The 20,592-nt window shown below is 36.1% G+C and overlaps 1 protein-coding gene across 1 annotated transcript in view; it reads right to left on the bottom strand.

Moving 5' to 3' along the window:
• The window catches only part of ANO3 (anoctamin 3), a 385,842-nt gene that overhangs the window by 256,320 nt on the left and 108,930 nt on the right, over positions 1 to 20,592 (bottom strand). The window contains exon 2 of the mRNA XM_040638905.1: positions 12,718 to 12,792. Coding sequence (XP_040494839.1) covers positions 12,718 to 12,792 — 75 coding nt within the window. The remainder of the gene's footprint in view (positions 1 to 12,717; positions 12,793 to 20,592) is intronic.

Below are 20,592 nucleotides of genomic sequence, written 5' to 3'. Positions count from 1 at the left end.
TGCTCCTACAATGGTTTTCTCCCTCATAAACCTCTCTGCTTTTGCTGCTCCTGTTTCCTGCATTTGGAAGGCTCATTCTAAAACTCCTATCCTAGTCAAGTTTTCCCAACTCTTAGTCATTGTTTAAGAGCCCAGAGCAATGTCATTTCTAAGATGAAGACTTCCTCTTTCCACATCCACCCACTATAAAGCCATTTAGATGTGAATTTAATCTCCTATATTTCCTATAGAATATGACTAACATCATTTCATGGCATTTTTATCATGCTTGTATTATGCATTAAATATATATATATATATATATATATATACATACATACATATATATATACATGTATATATATATATATATATATATATACACACACACATATGCCTTTGAAAGTAAACAGAAACGTTTCTCCTGTTTGTCAAAAGAATGTAATAATAAGACATTCAAATATAAGTCCAGTGTATTAATTACCTTTCAAAATTTGCATGCAAGACTGTGGCTTTTTATATTGAAATATATTTTATATTGTTTTGAAATTTTATTTATTCCAGGTAGATAATTTCATAAAGATTGGTTCTGTTCTGTTGTTTTAAAAATCTAGGATTGTAATAATTATTGATTTATTTTCTACATTTGTTCATCTTCATAAGCTCTTAAACTGATACTCTGGTCATATTGACTACTGTACCACATTTGATGAATTTCCATGCTTTTGAGCCAAATTCTCCATGAGAGTTCTGGGTGTGGAGGTAGTAGTTGTCTATGGCTAGCGTCTATTCTGATAGCTTGATGCTTCTATCGACTGGTCTGGGCCTGTGCTGTATCAGTTGTTGGGGTATTTGCCACTTAGAGGTGGAAATGAAGTAGCTTCTGCAGTTACCTATTTTCTTTCTAGAGAAAATATATGTGTGGCCCCTGTGAAGCTGGAGTGACTGGTTGTGAACACACTGTGGTCTCTATTTGAACATAACCAGTCCAGCTGGAGCAAAGAATGTGTCTGCTGGTTTGGCATTCTTCCAAAGACATTAAAAATGTAATATTAAGAAATCCTTTAAAAAGATAGTGTGCATGAATATTTATTTCCTGAGATGTTGTTTATTAATAACAAATCGCAAAAGAATATGTCAGTGTGAGATCCATCTTTGCAAAAAATATACGCATAGATAGATCTATGGTAATAAAATTCAAAACACAGCAAAGTCTACATAAAGAAGATATGAGTGAAGTAATTTTTTTTCATTTGCTTACTGATATTTTAACCTTATTCTCCATTTATTCCTAGAGTGATTTTATGTTCTGGGTTGCTTTTTGTTGCAGCATAATTATTAATAGCTCAAACTTTAAGAAGTGTCTTGTTTTGCACAGTAAGTCAAGCAGTCACTTTAACCACCAAATACATATTATTTATGCTAGAAAAATAAGTGTAAAAAAATACAAAATGATAACTAATATTTAAAAATAATCTGGGTAGAGAATGTTATTATGCCATTTTAATCCAATAGTAGCACAGATTTAAAATTGTAAAAGAAAATCGGCAGTCCTTTTTCCCCACAAGAAACAGTGACAAACTGGATTAAAATCAAGATATGTACTCTATGAGAAATAAATATTTAACGCAAAGTAATAAAGGGTGGTCATAGTGATTCCAGGTAAATGCAAATAAGAAAGTAAATAAGTCTGGCAATAGTGATATCAGTCAAGATGGAATTTCACATTAGGACTAAAATGTTAAAGAGGCACATTACCCAAAGATAAAGGTATAATTTATAAATAAGATATAAGTTATATATTTTATGCACCAAACTGCACAGCCTTTAACACAAAAGCAAAACAATTAGACGATCAAATCGACAAAATTGAAATTGTAATGGAAGATAATATATACCTCTCAAAAAATTTAAACAGTAGAATGGGCCAAATAACAAAGATCTAGATTGACTTTCTACAATCAATGAACTTCATTTAACAGAAGTTTAGACGATCTTCATACATTATCTTTGTACTTCGCGGACATTCAGAAAAATCAATCATGTGCTTTGTTATTTCCCTTTTGTGTCTTCACTAAACTACAACTATGTTTTCCAGAACTGCCTTCCCAATACGGTTCCAGGTTAAAGCTGATCAAAAAGACATTTGTGCAAGACTAGTAAACCTAAAGGAAAGCAGTAGCCACTGCAGTCTGAAGGTCACTTTGTTTTCAAGCAATGAGAACATGACACAGGTGCAGACAGAGGTCTAGCTAGCCCGTTTTTCCCAGTGCCATGTCCAGCTCTTTGTTTCTTCATGGCAATGCCATGCGGTCAGCAGGTGCAGAGGCCATAGTCTTTCCACAGGGGGCTCCACCAATGCTCCACCATGGTCCCTCTCAAGATTCCCTGACAAACTGTGATTTCTTTGCCATACCAAGTGCTTCAGGAGAACTGGTTAGTGGCTCTTCTCTTATTCCCCAACATCTCTTTTAGTACTATTCTCTGAAAACTCCTATAATTAGGTAAGTTCTCATTCCTATAATAAATCCCTATTCCATAATACTTGAAGTATATCTCATTCTGCTTTGCTGGTTGAACCCTGATTGATAAAAAGAACAAAAAGAAGGAAAAGTAAAGCAAAACAGAAAAAAAATAATGCAGAGTATTTACAGACCACATGGTAAGATTCTAATCTAAAAAAATCATAAATAATTTAATATGAAAAAAATATTTTCTCTGGTAGTCAGGGAACTATGAGTTAAAATAGCAAGGTATATTTTTAAGCTCTTCACATTAGCAAATATGGAAAGGAGCCATGATATCTATTTTTATAAGGGATGTTGGGAAAAGCATTCTTTCATACATTGCTTTGAAACTGTGAAGCGTTACAGCCTATTTTAACCAATAATCCATCTCTTAGAAGTCTATCTCATTCAAACAAAGCAGACATAAATAATGACCTACATGTCAGGGTGCTTATTGCATCATTGGTCTTGATAGCAAAACACTGAAACAAAACTCATAAGCAGCAATATGGTAAATTATGATTTATCCTACTAAGGTATCTATCTGATTAACTGGACAGGGAGAAAATTTATAGAAAGCTACGTACTGGGTAGGTAGGTTAATACAACTGGATGGAAGGAGAGAGGGAGATAGGGAAGCCAAAAAAGGAAAAAAGAAAAACAACTACACATTTAAACGCATGTGAATAACCCCATGTATGCATTTATGTAAAGTTATGTATGGATAAAATGAAATTAAACATTAAAGACATTCTCATAATCTGGCCCAACCTAATTTATCCACCAGATTTCTCTGGACTTCCTAGGACAAGTTCTGTGTGGGTCAAAATATATTCCTTGATCTGCCTCACAAGAACAGCCCGAAATACTTCTCTTTGTTTCCTCTTTGGGGAATGCTCTCCATCTGCTGTTCACCATCCAAGTTCTCCCAGGCCCAGTTGATATGGCACCTCTTCCTTGAATATAGCAGCCCACATGAAGTCTCTTCTCAACTTGTTCATCCTTACTAAATAATTTAGCACTTAATTATAGAGAATCATGAATTGTTCTGATTCTTTTGTGCCAGTTAGTCATGTCCGTAACGATTAATCCTATTCTCAGGTTTCTATTTCTCTTAACAGATGCATCACCAAATTGTACCTTTAGTATAATGACTGTTATGTTTAGCATAATGCCTAGTATTTGGTTTCCAAACAGGGAGACGGTTAGGAAAGTATGCAGCCTTGACCTCAGAAGATCTCAGTTAAAATTTGTGCTCTGTTACTTTCTAAAGAATGTGCCTGAGTATATTTTGTTTCTCCTTAGCCTTAGTTCTGGTATCTATGAAATAGGTCTCTGATGTTTAACATAAAACTTTAAAAAGCCTGGATTGTGGAAAGAGTTCTGAATTTAGAGTCAGCTAATCTGGCTTTGAGTCTGGACACTATGATGATTTTATCTCAGCACTTAGCAATTATTTACTTGTGTCCCTGCGTCCATGTAATTTTGGTCTGTCAATAGCTATGACACTTGTAACTAACACTAATGCCACCACAAAAATTATTTCCACAACTGGTATACTTTTGAGTATGAAAGGAGTCATTATTAATGATTACATTGGATGGGATAACAGTTATAAATAAGGACTGTCTCTGGCAAACCAGAACCTACGGTGACCCCATCTAGAATAAATACTTGAACCATAGGTACCTCATTTGTTAGTAGCAGGAGATAATTTTATTCTCTATTCACCCTTTCTGTTCACACCCCTGCCCCTAATGGAGATGATAGGCCTTTAGTAAAACAGAATAAAGAGACAAAATATTGGTCTAACTCATCAGCCATTTGATGCAAGACGGTCAATATTAACAGGGCTAAGTTTTGTTTATCTTGTCCCCTCTCAAAATTCTGAAGCTTACAAAGCAGAGACTTCAGGTTTATTAACAAGGAACAAATCTGGCTTTGGGGTCCTTTTATTAGGCTCACCTAGCATTTTTTTAAAGGATTTGAAGGCATTGCCAACATTCAAAACTGAGATACTATAAAAATATTTGGTTTGTAACTTCTCTGGAAAAATTGGGGACATTATTAAAATTGAAACTTGGTTATCACTTGTCAAAGGTCAAGTGGAACTGAAAAGTCAGTGCCTACTCTCTAGTTCTCTAACTCATCACACTTTTCCTGAAGTTGAGGTTTAGTTCCATTTACCATTCCCTTTGGGATATCGTGGACTGCCTGCCTAACGCATCTGCTTGTCCTTCTGAGACCCTAAAATATTTTTAGACATTCTGAGCTTCAGATGAACCTTGTTCCAGCAACTTGCAACAAACTCTGTCAGAGTGGTGCTGAGAGCAAAGAGCTAGAAAAACGCAGATTTTGGGAGGGAAAAGGATGAGGACTAGAAAAAGAGTGGACTCTGGCCATTTTTATGGACTGATGATAATGACATTGGAAATAATATAAAATACAGGGATTTCTATAGACTGATAACTAGATGGACTACTCATCATCTGAATACCACAGGTAGGTGTGATCATCGACAGCTGGTTTTTTCCTTTCCTTCCCCCCCCCAATGACATACTTACAAATCTGCCTAGAATTTATAAAAAGGATACAAAGATTACGTATAAAATAAAAAGTAATACTTATTTAACTTGTAAAACTATTGGGATTAAAACCAGTAATAAGTGGATATGACTTATAATTAGCTATACAGTGTTAAATAGCTTGATGATGATGATGATGGGTCTGTATTTATGAAGCATGATTTTTGGTTTGGGAGGTTATTAGAATACCCAGATAAAGTGTTTATTTTTTGCTTCTTATTATAGTCACTGAACATCTTCTGTTAAAAATGGAGAAAAAACTCATTAAGTTATTATTAATATGACTTTAATCAGTTTATCACTTATTTAACTTATTTTTTATGTTCCCTGATTCCTGAATCCTGGAGTCCTAAAGAAAGGAAGAGCCCAAATCTTTGAGCACCAGGTGGAATTGCAGCAAGGGCCATCGGAAGGGGAGACACTAACATAGAGAAGTAGACAAAAACAAAAAGAAACTTACTATTCTCACTTATCATACTAAGGGGTCACCTCATTTTGCTGCATGGTATTCCCAAAAATCCATTTTTGGCAACAGTAATTTTGTACGCTGCCTCACTTACAATAATAATAGCATTAATAAGTAAAATAACAACAACTAACATTGAATGGGAGCTTGGTATGCTAAGCACTTATCTTAATCCTCATACTAGCCTTCTGAGTCAGTACTATTATCTCAAATTTATAAATGAGGAAACTGAGGAAGAGGGGAATTAGGAAATATACTCAAAATCCTGCAGCTAAGGAAATTCATAACTAATATATGAAAAAAAAAGTAATCTGACTCTAAAGCTCAGGTAGTTGACTGCCACACGATATTAGTGCAATAATCATCTCCTAAGCCAACTTATAAGAGGGGACAAATGACCGGCTAGTGAGCTACTTCTATTTCAAGACATTGCTCAAACGCTACTCTGTTGATAAGAGTATGGGATTTGCTGCATTGAAATTAAACTTTCGGCTGAGGACCCGCATATTGTATTTCTATCTCTTTAGGGAAAAGCAGATGTTGCTTTTTATTATTAACATTTATATATCCTTCTCCTGCTGAATTTTTTGTGTTGAGAAGAGATCCCTTGCAGTCACTTTCTCTTTCTCTAAATCTCTTTCTTTCCTATATACTTCCTTATTAAATTATGAAGTAATTTATGATCATATTTTATTTTATATAAGAACATACAGCTTTTTATTATAACATGATAATGAGAAAGCTTATATTTTATAAAGCATTTTACAAATGATTTTACAATTCAATAATTCTTTCAGTACTCACACACAAATCTAAGTTTGTGAAATGCGTATTATCATCTTCATTTTCTTCATTTAAAAATATGATTACTTGCCAAGATCATTGCTCTTATATGCCCCAGTCTGAGATGGTTCTTCTAATTCTGAATCTAATGTTCTTTTCTGTTTTCTTCATGTATTTTCTCACCTATCTCAGTGTCTATTGCAAAGGAGATCCACTACGATGTTATGATGAATGAATGAATGAATGAATGCGCACATGTCCTAATAAAGGGAGGTCACGCCACTGCACATATTTTTTTTTACAGAACTGCTAACTTTCTCTTTTTATTTGCAGATTTGAATGGGGTAGTTGCTAAGATTGGGCTTTTCTAGGATGTTATTTAGGAATAAAATGGTAAATAGGAGCAGCAATTTCTGGTTTGTAACAAAGAAGATTGAATTACATTCTCTGTCAATAATTTGGAATTAATTTGAGACAGAATTTCCTAAGAAAATGGAAGTAAACTATATTCCTTTGATATTTAATCATCTACAATCAGGAGACTAAGAGCTGTGTTATGAGGGAAGCTTCTAATAAATTAAGGGGAACATCTGGACCTTTATCCCAGAAGAATCATGTGAATCTCCCCACAGTTACTAATCTGGCTTTAAGACAAGAAGACTACCAGTCTTTAGTGTGGGAGGCAATTAGTGCTCTGCTTTATACTAGGGAATCATGCATATGTATATACATACAAACACATACACAGTAGTCATGGACTTGCCTAATGCTTATGTTCAGAACACATATAACAAAAGCACAGACTGCTAGTTAAGGATCTCAGATTAATGTTACAATTAACATCAGAGAAATTAACAGTACTACATAAACTTCTATTAGTACCACTTTTTAAGGACACATTACTGTGTAGTTCATTTCATCAGCAATATTTTTGAGATCTACCATTTAACCAGGCACTGTTCTAGGCGCTGAGGGTAGTGATGAAAATAGAAAAACAAAGCAAACTTTTTTCTCCCATGTAGTGTAAATAACTCTGAAAGTAACAGAAGATAGTATATCAGATAAGTCCTATAAAGAAAAATACGTGCCCTGGGATGGGACAGAGGCATGCAATTTTAAGTATGTTGGCCAGGTAAAGGCCCACTCAGCATTCCACTGAGGAACTGAGCAGCACAAAGTCCTGAAGGAGGTGAGGCAATAAGCTAGGCACATGTCTGGGGCATTAGTGTTCCAGACAGAAGCCACAACAATACAATAGCCCGGAGGTGGGAGGGACCACCAGGAGGTCCTGTGTCCTGTGAGATCAACAGTAGGAGCTGAAATCTGGGGTGGTAACTGGGAGTGGCAGCTCATTTTAGGTAAGGTCTGTATGAGATAAAAGCCTTTTGAGGTGTTTGAGCAGAGGAGTGGCATTATTTGATTTAACTTGTAAAATAATTGCTGTAGCTGCTCTGTCAGGAAGAGAATGTGTGAGGGGTGGGAGGAGGGAGTAAAGACAATAGCCGACACTAGTTAGAAGGTATTTCAATTTTCTGGGGAGGAGGAAGGTGATGGTCTTTTAGACCAAAGTATTAATACTGAAGGCAATAAGAAGCAGTTGGGTTATGCATAGATTTTGAAGACAGAGTCACAGGATGAGTTAACTACTCTATATGGAAAGTAAGACCATCAAGGAGACATAAGGAGTTTGGCCAGAGTAACTGGAACAATGGAATTGCAACAAAGCCTCTTGATCCAAACAAACAAAGGCAGCATAAAAATCTACCTTGTTAGCAAAATTTTAAGTACATAATACAGTATTGTTAACTATACCATAACTATATCTCCAGAACTAATCAACTTGCATAACTGAAGTTCTGTACCCTTTTGACAAACACCTTTTCTTTTCCCCTCCCCCCAGCCTGGGGTCAACACCATTGGACTTGCTACAAAAGAAAAAAAAAAAATAAGGGGACAGGATGATAACTGTAGAGGTGGTGGATATGTTCATGGCATTGATTGTGGTGATGGTTTCACAGGTGTAATCATATCTCCAAATTCATCAAGTTGTATACATTAAGTGCAGCTTTTTGTACGTCAATCAGAAGTTAATAATGTGGTTTGAAACAAAACAAGCTAAATGTGACAAAACTTGCCTCTCGTTCCCAAGAAAAAACAAACTAGTGAATACTCTGACTTGACACTAAGGAATATACAAAAATGGGTATGATGTACAGAGGATTGTTTCCATGGGGCTTCAGAAAGGAGGCAAGGGGTCTTCTCTGATAAATCTGATTTGTTCAGATTCTGATTTGTTCCTGGTTCTGGAGCAGGTAGGCCAGAAGCCTACACCTTGCTAACACGGAAACAGGTTAGCCCCAGGATATCAATTTCTTTCTTTTTTTTTTTTTTTTTTGAAGATTTTATTTATTTATTTGACAGAGAGAGACAGCCGGCGAGAGAGGGAACACAAGCAGGGGGAGTGGGAGAGGAAGAAGCAGGCTCCCAGCGGAGGAGCCCGATGTGGAACTCGATCCCAGGACTCTGGGATCACGCCCTGAGCTGAAGGCAAACGCTTAACGACTGAGCCACCCAGGCGCCCCAGGATATCAATTTCTTGATTAGAAATGGAAACTCTTGGGGCCCTGGGTGGCTTAGTCAGTTAAGTTTCTGCCTTTGGGTCAGGCCATGGTCTCAGGGTCCTGGGATAGAGACCCAAGTTGGGCTCCCTGCTTAGTGGGGAGTCTGCTTCTCTTTTTCCCTCTGCCCCTCCCCCCCATTTGCTCTCTCTCTCTCCAATAAATAAATAAAATCTTAAAAAAAATAAATGGAAACTCTTTATGAAATTTGCATATACTAGGACAGAAATGACACACCATTTAATATTACAGGTGAACCTAAATGTGACAAGTTACTTGTGATAGAAATAAGAACTTGGAACTGTGAAATTTTTAAAAAAAAATCCACTTAGAGTTGCCTAGTAAATTATCCTTCTCCTCTTTAGTCATTTATTTATCTACACATAAGATTTTGGCAGCTTATCAAGTAAAAATATTATCTCTTACACAGGTCTGAAGACAAACTAACAATATTCCTTTTCTACCAACACTTTTAGTTCTGATTTCCACAGTTGGAAATTGTGTGTGTCATTAATTTTTAGGATGGCCCCAATGTCTGTAAATGGTCAAGAGCTCTGTGTTTTTAGGAGACAGATCTGGTTCAAGTACTGGTTTAGGCCCCTACAGGGAAGAAGTGGCTAGACCACAGACAAGTTACTTCACATGTCTGATCCTCTTTCACCTAATCTGTATTTGATAGTAGCCCTGGCCTCACAGTGCTGCTGAGAGGAGTCAACCCACACAGAGTTTAACACAGTCTCTAGGCACATAGAATAACTCGATAAATACCAGTTCCTGCTAATATCCTAATTGTCATTCAATGTTATCCAAAAGACTGTATTTAGTCATGGGATTCTTCACTGACTTATCATTTATCCTCTCCAATTTCCATTCCGTCTTCTTCTGGGCGTACAAAAACTTCCGATTATTTCCTGTGTATACTACTTAATACAAGAAAGCTAGTTAGAGGCAAAATAGTGAATGATGCTAAGTACTACAGAAATAATAGCGAACTTTATACCAGAGAAAAGCTGGCCTACTGATTTCTAAGAGGCACCTGAGGTAACAGATTGATTTTGAGCTATAGTCTCAGAAATCTGACTTTGACAGAAGGAAGCAGAACATTTTTCAAAGGTGGAGTCATGGCAACCAAGTTCTCAGGATATGTTAATAATACCAATACAGTGTTGGGGAAACTGAATAACCAGATATAGAAGAGGGAAATTAGACCCCTTTCTTACACCACTTTCAAAAATTAACTCGAAGTGGGTTAAAGGTGTAAATGGAAGACTCACGAGTATAAAACTACTAGAAGAAAACATACAGAAGATGCTCCTTGACTTTGGTCTTGACAACAAATTTTGGATATGACAAAAAAAAAATCACAAAAAGTGCCAGCAACAATAGTAAAAATAAACAAGTAAGACTAAGTCAAACTAAAAAGCTTCTCAACAGCCAAGAAACAATCAGCAAAAAAAAAGGAAACCTATAGAATGGAAGAAAATATTTGCTAACGATCTATAAGGAGTTAATATTCAAAATGTATAAGGAACTCCTATAACTCAATGGCAAAAAAAATAATCTTTGATTAAAAACTGGATAAAGGACTTGAATAAACATTTTCTAAAGACATACAAATGGCCGAGTACATGAAAAGATGCTCAACATCACTAATCATTAGGGAAGCTGAAACCACAATGAGATATCACTTCATACCTGTTAAAATGGCTATTATCAAAAAAACAAGAAATAATAAATGTTGGCAAGGTTGTGGAGGAAGAGGAACCCTTGTGAACTGTTGGTGGGAATGTAAACAGGCATAGCCACTATGAAAATAGTATGGAGGTTGCTGGGGACCTAATGTACAGCATGGACTATAATTAACAAGACTGTATTGTATTTTTGAAAGTCAAGAGAGATCTTAAAAATTATCACCACACACACAAAGAAGTAATTATCTAAAGGCTTGAGGTGTTAACTAACCTGATTGTGGTAATCATTTCACAATGTTTACATGTATTAAATCATCATACCTTAAACTTACATAAATTATATGTCAATATCTCAATAAGCCTGGGGAAAAATGATACCAATACAATACTAAATGAAATTATTCTTATGTCATAGAAAATAGTACTGCTTTGGGCAGTGGCAGTTATGGCATATAATAAGTACATACATTTCCCAAAATACACACGCTGGAAATTGGATTCTAATGCAAACATTTCTGTCAAGCCTAGAATCAAGGCAAGGTAAGTGAGTTGTACAATTTGAAAGGTTAGTAGCGCTAGGCTGTGATACCTCAATGGGCCCATAGACATATGGTGCTGAGGCAGGCGGATATCCTGAGCCAGGGTCAATTCTTCCATTAAGAGTTCTCTAATAAGTATTGCCAATGTTTGCCTCTCTGTTTTCATGTTTTCGCTATATACCTTCTGGGCGATCTATTCTCTAACCATGACAACTTAGTTAACTGTATTAGTCAGTAACCAATAGCCTTATTCTTTCTCTTTATGACAGGATCCCAAGAAGGAGTTGATTGCTAAGTGTAGTTTGCATTTATCTGCTTTTATCTATTATGCGTTGGTTCATTGTTAACTATTAACTTTTTAAGGTTTGGGGGCAGTTTGCTGTTTTATGTAGATATATGTTCATACAGGTCTTCCTCAAATTATGATGATATGTCCCAATAAACCTATTGCAATTTGAAAATCTTGTTAGTCAACAATGCATGTAGTACACGTAACCTTCATCAAAGCTTAGCCTAGCCTATTTTAAATGTGCTCAGAACACTAACAGTTGGGCAAAGTCATCTAACACAAAGCCTATTTGATAATAAAGTTCTGGTGATCTCATGTCATTTTCTGAATACTCTACTCAAAGTGAAAAACAGAATGGTTATACGGGTACAGGATGATTCTAAGTATATCGGTTCTTCGCCCTCGTGATTGTGTGGCTGTCTGCCTGGGAGCTGTGGCTGCCACTGCCCAGAATCATAAGCATATGGTATGCATATCACTAGCCCAGAAAAGATCAAAATTCAAAGTACGGTTTCTCCTGAATGCTTATCACTTTTGCACAACCATGAAGCAGAAAAACTGTAAATTAAACTGTAAGTTAATCACAAGTCAGGGACTGCCTATATATATATATATAAATTATATATAATATAGATTCTATATAATCTACATTAAATATCTTACATTAGAAGTTATAAGTAAGTATATATCAAATGGTTTGGCAGTGGCCTTTAGCTGATTAATTTATTAATACTTATCAATCTACTATTTTATAATGTGAACATTTTCCCCCAAAGATTTATTTATTTGTTTGTGGGAGAGAGAGAGGGGTGGGAGAGGAGAAGATAGAATCTTCAAGCAGGCCCCCTGCCAAGTGTAGAGCAGGACCTGGGGCTTGACCTCAAGACTCATGAGGTCACAACCCGAGCTAAAACCAAGAGACTGACGCTTAACTGACAGAGCCACCCGGGTACCACATGTGAATACATTTCTTAAGAATAAGTGATACAAAGGTTTTTGTATGTAAGATCTTGCATAAGACATTAATAAGTAAATGCAATTTCACTAGAAACTTGGGATAAAGCTAAATAAATTACAGATATGAATGTGCTTTGCAAACTGCATGATAAGCTAAAGTGTCACATTGATAATTAATAACACGAATATGATAATGCGAATTAGTGTTAAATTTTCACTCCCCACAAAGACTCTGGAGTTGCTACTCCATTATACTAAAGCAAAGTTGGTGGGAGCACCTGAAAATCTACCCTCATAACTCACCTTTATTATGTTTGCCTTTGGCAGCCCACACACTCTTCTCCAGCCCACAATGAGATGAGCACAACTTTTGCAAGCCTGTAACAGGGAACAAAAGAATAAGAAAAATTTTGCTTAGAAACTCAGTAGACTAGAAAGAGAATAGAAAATTATCATGAAAAAAGAGCTTTTCATGTTGACTACAGCTGCTGTAAAACTGCTATCTGGTATAGGTCAAATTAGTTATAAAGAAGTGTGTAGGATGGCACAACTTTTCAGTAAATTGCATTAGAAACTAAGCAGGTGGGTAGGTCTACGTGCTGTTATGCAAGCTAATTTAACTGTCAACTTTGAAAAAGCTTAGAATGGCTAGATTTTCCAATTACTTTTTCCCTGGGTGAGTAATACCCTCTTCTAATATCCTGCCCTCCCAAACTCAAAAGCCGTATCTTTCTTTTTGTTCACTCCCTGCTCTTCTGTGTAGCCATACTAAATCACCAGAAGTCCCTGAACATGACCTCTACCTCTTTGCCTCTGGAATTTTGGTCAATCTTTTCTCTGTACCTAAAATGCCTTCTCTACCCACAAGATGAATGGAAAGTCTGATCTTCCTTTAAAAGAAGACTCAGTTCCAAGGCTACCTTGACAGGCACTATTCGAAGTGACACCTCCATTTAGAAATAATCATTCCCTTTCAATTATTCCCTTTAAATTAGCCTTCCTCCAGAAATGTTTCTAAGCCTCAAAAGATACCTAATAAAATATAGTGGATAGTATATACTCAGAAATAGGAATAATAATAACTACCTTGTAATATTGTTGTAAACATTAAAGTCTGTGTATGTAAAGCAGCATTTGTAATGTTAAGTTCTGGCCTAGGTCTCAGTTCATAGTAAGTATAATAAGTGGTAGCTTCTTATGCCTATAATTATAGTAATTCCTTCATCTTTATCTGTATGCCTCCCTCATTAGACAATTGATTCCTTGAAGGTAGAATTCATTTGAATTCATTTCTGTATCCCTCTCCCCATTCCCAATTAACTAATGTTTGACACAGTGCCTTGTACTTAGTAAGCTTTTTTTTTCAATAAAAATTGCCTAAACTTATTCAATTAATACGTAGGTGTGATGTTGTGATTTATAATAAAGAATATATATTTGGTCTTTGTCTTCTTTCTGGTACAGAGCTCCTAAAACCCTTGGAGTTTCCTAAGTGATGAGAGCATAGAATTATCTTTTGTTATGTTAATGAGATGACTTTTGGAAAGCACCTAAGGAGGGGGCTAGCGGCCAGGACAACCCAACCAGGTGGTTAGAGTTGGAACTTCCATCCTACTCCCTGACCTCTGGGGAGGAGAGAGGCTAGAGACTGAATTCAATCACTAAGGGCCAATGATTTCATCAATCATGCCTAGGTAATGAAGCCTCCATGAAATCCCAAAAAGATGGAGTTCAGAGCACTTTGAGATTGGTGAATACTTGGAGGTTTGGTGGGAGTGGCACACCTGAGAGGACACGGAGGCTCCATTCTCCTTCTCACATCCCTTGCCCTATGCATTTCTTCCATCTGTCTGTTCCTGAGATACATCTTTTTTTAATCAACTGGTGATCTGGTAAGTAAAATGTTTGAGTTCTGTGAGCCTCTCCAACAAAGTAAGTGAACCCAAGGAAGGAAAGGGCCATGGGAATTTGTGATTTATAGCCAGTTGGTAAGAAGTACAGGTAACAACCTAAACTTGCTACTAGCATCTGAATCCAAGGAGGCGGTTGCCGGAAGGTAAAATTTGTAGCTAGTCCATCAGAAGCACAGGTGATCACCTGGAATTGCGACTGGTATCTGGAGCAAGGTAGGGTGAGGAGGGCAGTCTTACAGGACTGAGCCCATAACCTATGGAATCCAAGGCTATCTCCAGGTATTCAGAGTCATAATGGAGCTTAATTTTAAGACACTCAGCTGGTATCCCAAGAATTGCTTATTGGTGTGGGGATTCCTCCTCACACTAGAACTCGTAGAAGAACCTATTTAATACGTAACCCCACACTTTAGTAGCATGTCAACTCAATAAAATTGGTTTCATAAATAACAGAAATAAAATAATTCTCTAGTTTGTCCTTTATTTTGATTCTGAAGTTTGAATATTCTTATAAGGGCATGGGCTTGAGAAATTTAATGATCACCAAATAAACATGTAATAGTCTATTTTATAATGGTAGAGTTTGTTTTATAATAGTAGAGTTTGTTTCATAATAGTAGAGTTTATTTTATACTATGCTGTACAAAATGCCTTTAAATATTGGTTTATGGATCATAAACTGAAAGGAACTTGAGGACTATTTAATCTAACCCTACTTATTTCACAGATGAACCAACTGAGACCCAGGGTGTGGTATTATGGGCTTTGTAGGAGATACGGGCTTGGTAGGAGATATTCCAAGATATATTTGGAAGTCACAAAGCTGAGACCTGCCCAGGTTTCTTACCTAGCACTTATGCAGAAGGCTATTTAGGTTTTTCTAGTTGTGTTATGAATATGAGAAATGTACTATTAATATGACAAAACAGATAAAATTATTTTGGGGGGACAAAGACGGGATATTTTTTTCAGAATGGCCATAATAATTTTAAACTAAATATCTTCAGTTAAATCTTCAGGATTTAAGCTGGATTTGAAAAGTATAAAGAATTTGGATAGACCAAGGAGATTACAAGGTTAATTCAAGTGTGAGAAATAATGAGTGAAAGTATGAGACTAGAATAGCAAAGGCTTTGTTAGAGGCCCGTTTGTAGAACTCAGACCAACAAATGCGCAGAATGACATAAGGAAGCTGAGAAACATGTAATCCAATTCAATCATGTGATGGTCAACAAAACTGAAACATCTTGTCTTTTTCACTAAATCGTTAACTGCATCTGAAGGATACTGAAGAGAGGCCCTAAAATTACTGAAAGCAAGTTTAAGAAGACACATCTGGCTATTGTGTGTAGAAGATTATGTGTAGATCCCCAAAGATCATCTGGGAATTCTTAAAAGGATTGAAACTCCAATCAAGGTTGTAGCAGTAAAAACTCAAATACATGAGTAAACATTGTGAAAGAAATATCAGAAAACCTCAAGTGGCTGGAGAATTGGATAAAGGGGAGAGACAGAAATAAATAATAGTTTATGTTAATATTTCAAGTTACAGAGACCTGACATATATTTTCCATTGACCAAGTGGGGAGGAGTGTCAGGTAGGTATGAGATAGGATAGGCTTAGTTTCAGACATACTAACTTTGGGTTGAATCTCAGATAATACAGTACGTGGGTTCACAAGCCTGAGGGAGAGATAGGAGCAGTAGACACAGATTGAAATGTTATGCACATAAAGGTGAAGGCTGAGCCTATATAAGGAGTAAGCTCTTGGGAAAGAAAAATAGGAAGAAAAAAGCACAGGCCAATGATCACGCTGGTTTCAGAAGAAAGGAAACCAATGAAGACGTGAAGAGCCATAAGTGGAGTATTTGGGAAAAAAAAAACAAAACTGAAAATACTGAAAAAGCTAAAAATACTATGGTGTTGATCTTGGAAGAACTCTGCATCTTAAATGTGGCTGGAAAGTTTGTCCACTATGTCTGTTTATCAATTTCAAAAGACCCAATTTCTGTGTCAGTATGTATATCTGGCCGAATGTTTCCAATCTTGTGTGAAAAATTATAGAATGTTCAGTAAAGAATGTTGAAAGAAAAAAACCACATTAGACTAATTCATCCTCAGAAACACAAAAGTGAATTAAAATGTTTCATTAAAACTTTGGTTTTTAAGTAAGTCCAGACTACTTGTAAATATTAGAAATCAAACTTGCTATTGCTGTAAAACCCCTCTGTTATGAAGATTTATGACTAAGGCAAAAATTAGGTCTATAGTCTGACTCAGTGGAAAAGCCTACACTAATCTGGTTAAATAGCCTAAATACAGTGACAAATCTGAACACCAGTGTCATCAGAGGAGCTACATATAATGTTGAAAGGAAGGGTGGCCAATGTCAGAAGTCGTTGAAATGCAAAATCTGAGACTCATCAATATTGCTTGCAAACCACTCACTGATTCAATGAATAATGATCTCTAAATCAGAATGAATTATACACTGTACATGCTGAGGCAACTTAACCTACAATTGTTTTTCTTGATTAGGATCAGTTGCTAGTGTGAATTTTTTTTTCTTTTGAAAGAAATTATGCTCATTTGTTCATTAGTCCAGGATGAAAGTGAGCCATGACCAACTAAGTAGACACTTCTTGGGAAGTTCACTTTTCCTTAATTTCTGTGTCTAAGATGAGGGGATGGTAGTGGATGATCTGAAGTCCCTACTCTCTTATTAAAAAGTAGCTTCTAAATTACTCGACTGGGGTGATAATATGTTTCTTATCAAACCTTCTGCAACCTGACTTTTCACATAGTTGTAATACAGATATGGGTGTAGGTATGGGATATGTAATATGATCTAGGTAAAGCATTGAATTTAATCATCAGATTGAAGTGAAATTTATCAACCCACGTGGCACATCACCAGGTGCCAGGAAGAGACAGCCATAGGATTTCTCTTTTATGGGGCCAAATAAGTGTATTTCTGAGCACATTCTCTGACTACCATCCAATAAAATTAGAAATTAATTATAAAAGTTTTTAGAAATCTAATATTAACAACCGAATGAAAAAGGAAATCAAGACACACTTTAAATTGCAGTCATTCCTTAACACATATAAGGAGATTGTTCTTGAAAAAGATGGTGCAAACTTAGGAACAATTAAACAGTACAAATTAAAAAAAAATGCCATGAGATTGCCAATATTTCTAAAAACACTGATAATAGCCACGGTTGGCAGCCTGTAGAGAAATGGGTGCTGCCATATACTGTTGATAGGACTTCAACCTGGCAAGTCCCACTTAGGAAGGCAGTTTGGCAGTAACTTAAAAACTGAAAATACACATACATTTTAATGGGGCAATTCTACTACTTCTGAGAATCTCGCTTCCTGAAACACACATACTAAGCCCAAATACAGATGCACAGTGCTGTTTATTGCTATATCGTGTATAAAGTTGGAAAAAAAACCCATAAAATACAACTGTATGTCAAAATTTTACAATCCTATGAAGAAGCCATTAAAATGAATGAGGTGAGGGATCCTGGCTCGCTCAGTTGGTAGAGCATGTGACTCCTGATCTTAGGGTTTTGAGTTCAAGCCCCAAGTTAGGTGTAGAGATTACTTGAAAATAAAATCTTTTTTTTTTTTAAGATGTTTTATTTATTTATTCGACAGAGATAGAGACAGCCAGCGAGAGAGGGAACACAAGCAGGGGGAGTGGGAGAGGAAGAAGCAGGCTCCTAGCGGAAGAGGCTGATGTGGGGCTCGATCCCATAACGCTAGGATCACGCCCTGAGGCAAAGGCAGATGCTTAATCGCTGTGCCACCCAGGCGCCCCTTGAAAATAAAATCTTAAAAAAATGAATGAGATGGATCTACATGTACTAATATGGAAAGATATTATTCTTAAGTGAAAAATTAAGTTTCAAAAACTATTATACTATGACCTCCCTAGGTGTAACCTACACTTATAATATGTATTTACCTGTACTACATAAATTAGCAAGACCACAGAGTAATGCGTACATTAAGATGTAATAGTAGTTACCTGTGGCGAGTGGCTTTGGGAGGAAATGCGGAACTTACATTTCATTATTATAAAATTTTATAACAGTCTTCAATCTGAGAAAGTTAATTTCAAATAGAATAGCTTAACATGAATTTGATGAGTAAAAAGTTAATGCTGCATTATTGTTCCTCTTTGGTGACTTTTATATTACATATGAATCCTTCACACTAAAGCATTATATAGACATTAAACTACATTGACTATCGCTGTATGTACTTAAGTATAATATTTAAAAATAGTTTAATAGGTCAGGGTGCCTGGCTGGCTTGTCAGTGGAGCATGTGACTCTTAATCTCAGGGTCCTGAGTTAAAGCCCCACATTGGGTATGAAGCCTACTTAAAATAAAATTCAAAAAACAAATAAACAAATAAAAATTAAAAGTGATAAGTTTAAGTCACTTAAAAAATCCTAAATGGAAAGCTTGCTCTATTCTAAAAGCAAACTTAAAATAAAAAAAATATTAAAAATTATGTAAATACTAAAGGATATTAAGCCTCACAGGTAATCAAAGAAACCAAGAATATGGCATTGTATTATCAAAGCTAAAATGGATAATAAGAATTGTGAGAGTTTGATCACAAGGCACTTTTATATATTACTGGTGGCAACAATTTTTCTTATGGTGTTATAATATCATATATATTTTATATATATATGTGTGTGTGTGTGTGTGTGTGTGTGGCTACATAAAAGCTGAAAGTAGATATTTTAGGGTATTAAAAATGCTAATCTCCAAATAATATTTTAGACTTGTTATTTTCTTCTCTGAACTTTAAATACATTCTAGCAGTTGGAATTCGTTATCTCTGTTACTTCTGTAGTGAGATAAATATAAAAAGAATGTTAAAAGTAGTATTTAAAGACTTTAGCTTATTCATTAGAATAATCAGAGGTATTATGACTTTTGTCATTTTTTTTTAGTGAACTCTTATACATTAACTACTTCTATATGAAGAGGCCTTTCTCCTCATTTCTCTAAAGGTTGAAGTAACCTTCAATTTATGTATAAGGAATTATGTGAGACAGATACTGGCATTTTGGCTGGATCTTGGCAGGTGCCTTCATAGCCTCTGCCCAGTACCTGGAGCTTATTAGCAGGGCTGAATCACCAGCCTCTTCCCCACCTGGAAATTTTTGATATTAATCATTCTCCACCACCTTCAACCATACTAAGTATTCTAACAGAATCAGGGTTTATTTCTATCATAAGGCTTAAAAATGAGATGAAAAGGCAAAGGTCTATCTCAATCCTACTTCTTTTCCTTTGAGACTACATCACTGGAGAAAAAATAAAATAGTCCATGGTCTGTGGTATTAAGAGTTTAAGTCTCTGTGCAACTATGGGTGCATAAGCATCTTTGGTCTAAATCCTTCATTCATGTCTCTCTGTCACTCACACACACACACACACACACACACACACACACACCCCTCTCGTCTGCATCACAGGATGATACAGTGACAGAGCCAAAAGGGATATTAGATCCTGTCATTCAGCAGTTTTAGAATCATGATCCTTGGAGCATTTGGGCTCTGTGTAGCTTCTCAAGGAAACCTAAGAAGGCGTGAGGATGTTCAGAGAGTAGAAACCTGAGTCGCCGTAGCTCTGGTTTAAATAAAAACTTTACTTCACTTTCGTTTCTCATACAGCCCAGGTGCAGCCACTTTACAAATATCTCAACCACTGATCAAGTCCATTTTACTCATTTAATAGGTTCGGAAACAAGCGTCCCAGAAAGTTCAGTTACTTAACCAAGTTATAAGTCTATGGCAGAGATAGGGTAAGATATCTAGATTTTTAATTCCAAATGGAAAATGGAAAGCTAATGACAGTGGTAATTCTCTGTAATACTGAATTTTCCATGGTGTTGCATTAGCTTATGAAACTCACATTATGAAGAGGCAATTAAGAAAATGGAGAGGTAACCAGGCAACAATAGTGCCATTTTCTGAACAGTGTGAGTGATATTATGCAGGCATAGGTTACTTCTGCTTCAACTGAGCTGGTGCATATATGAGAGAAGACAGGTTGAGCATCTGCTGGGAAATAGGACAGACCTTTTTCTACACACCTGTTCTGCAGAAGAATATCTATAATGAACGCTCCAGCAGCTTGCTCCTATGTGACTGCCAAAATCTGAACAAGTAACACCGCCTGACCATATCATAACATGAGACAGAGTTGGATCTGTGCTATGGC

The sequence above is a fragment of the Ursus maritimus genome, unplaced genomic scaffold, assembly GCF_017311325.1.
Source record: "Ursus maritimus isolate PB19 unplaced genomic scaffold, ASM1731132v1 scaffold_23, whole genome shotgun sequence".
NCBI lineage: Eukaryota > Metazoa > Chordata > Mammalia > Carnivora > Ursidae > Ursus > Ursus maritimus.
This window is presented reverse-complemented; position numbering and strand designations above follow the sequence as displayed.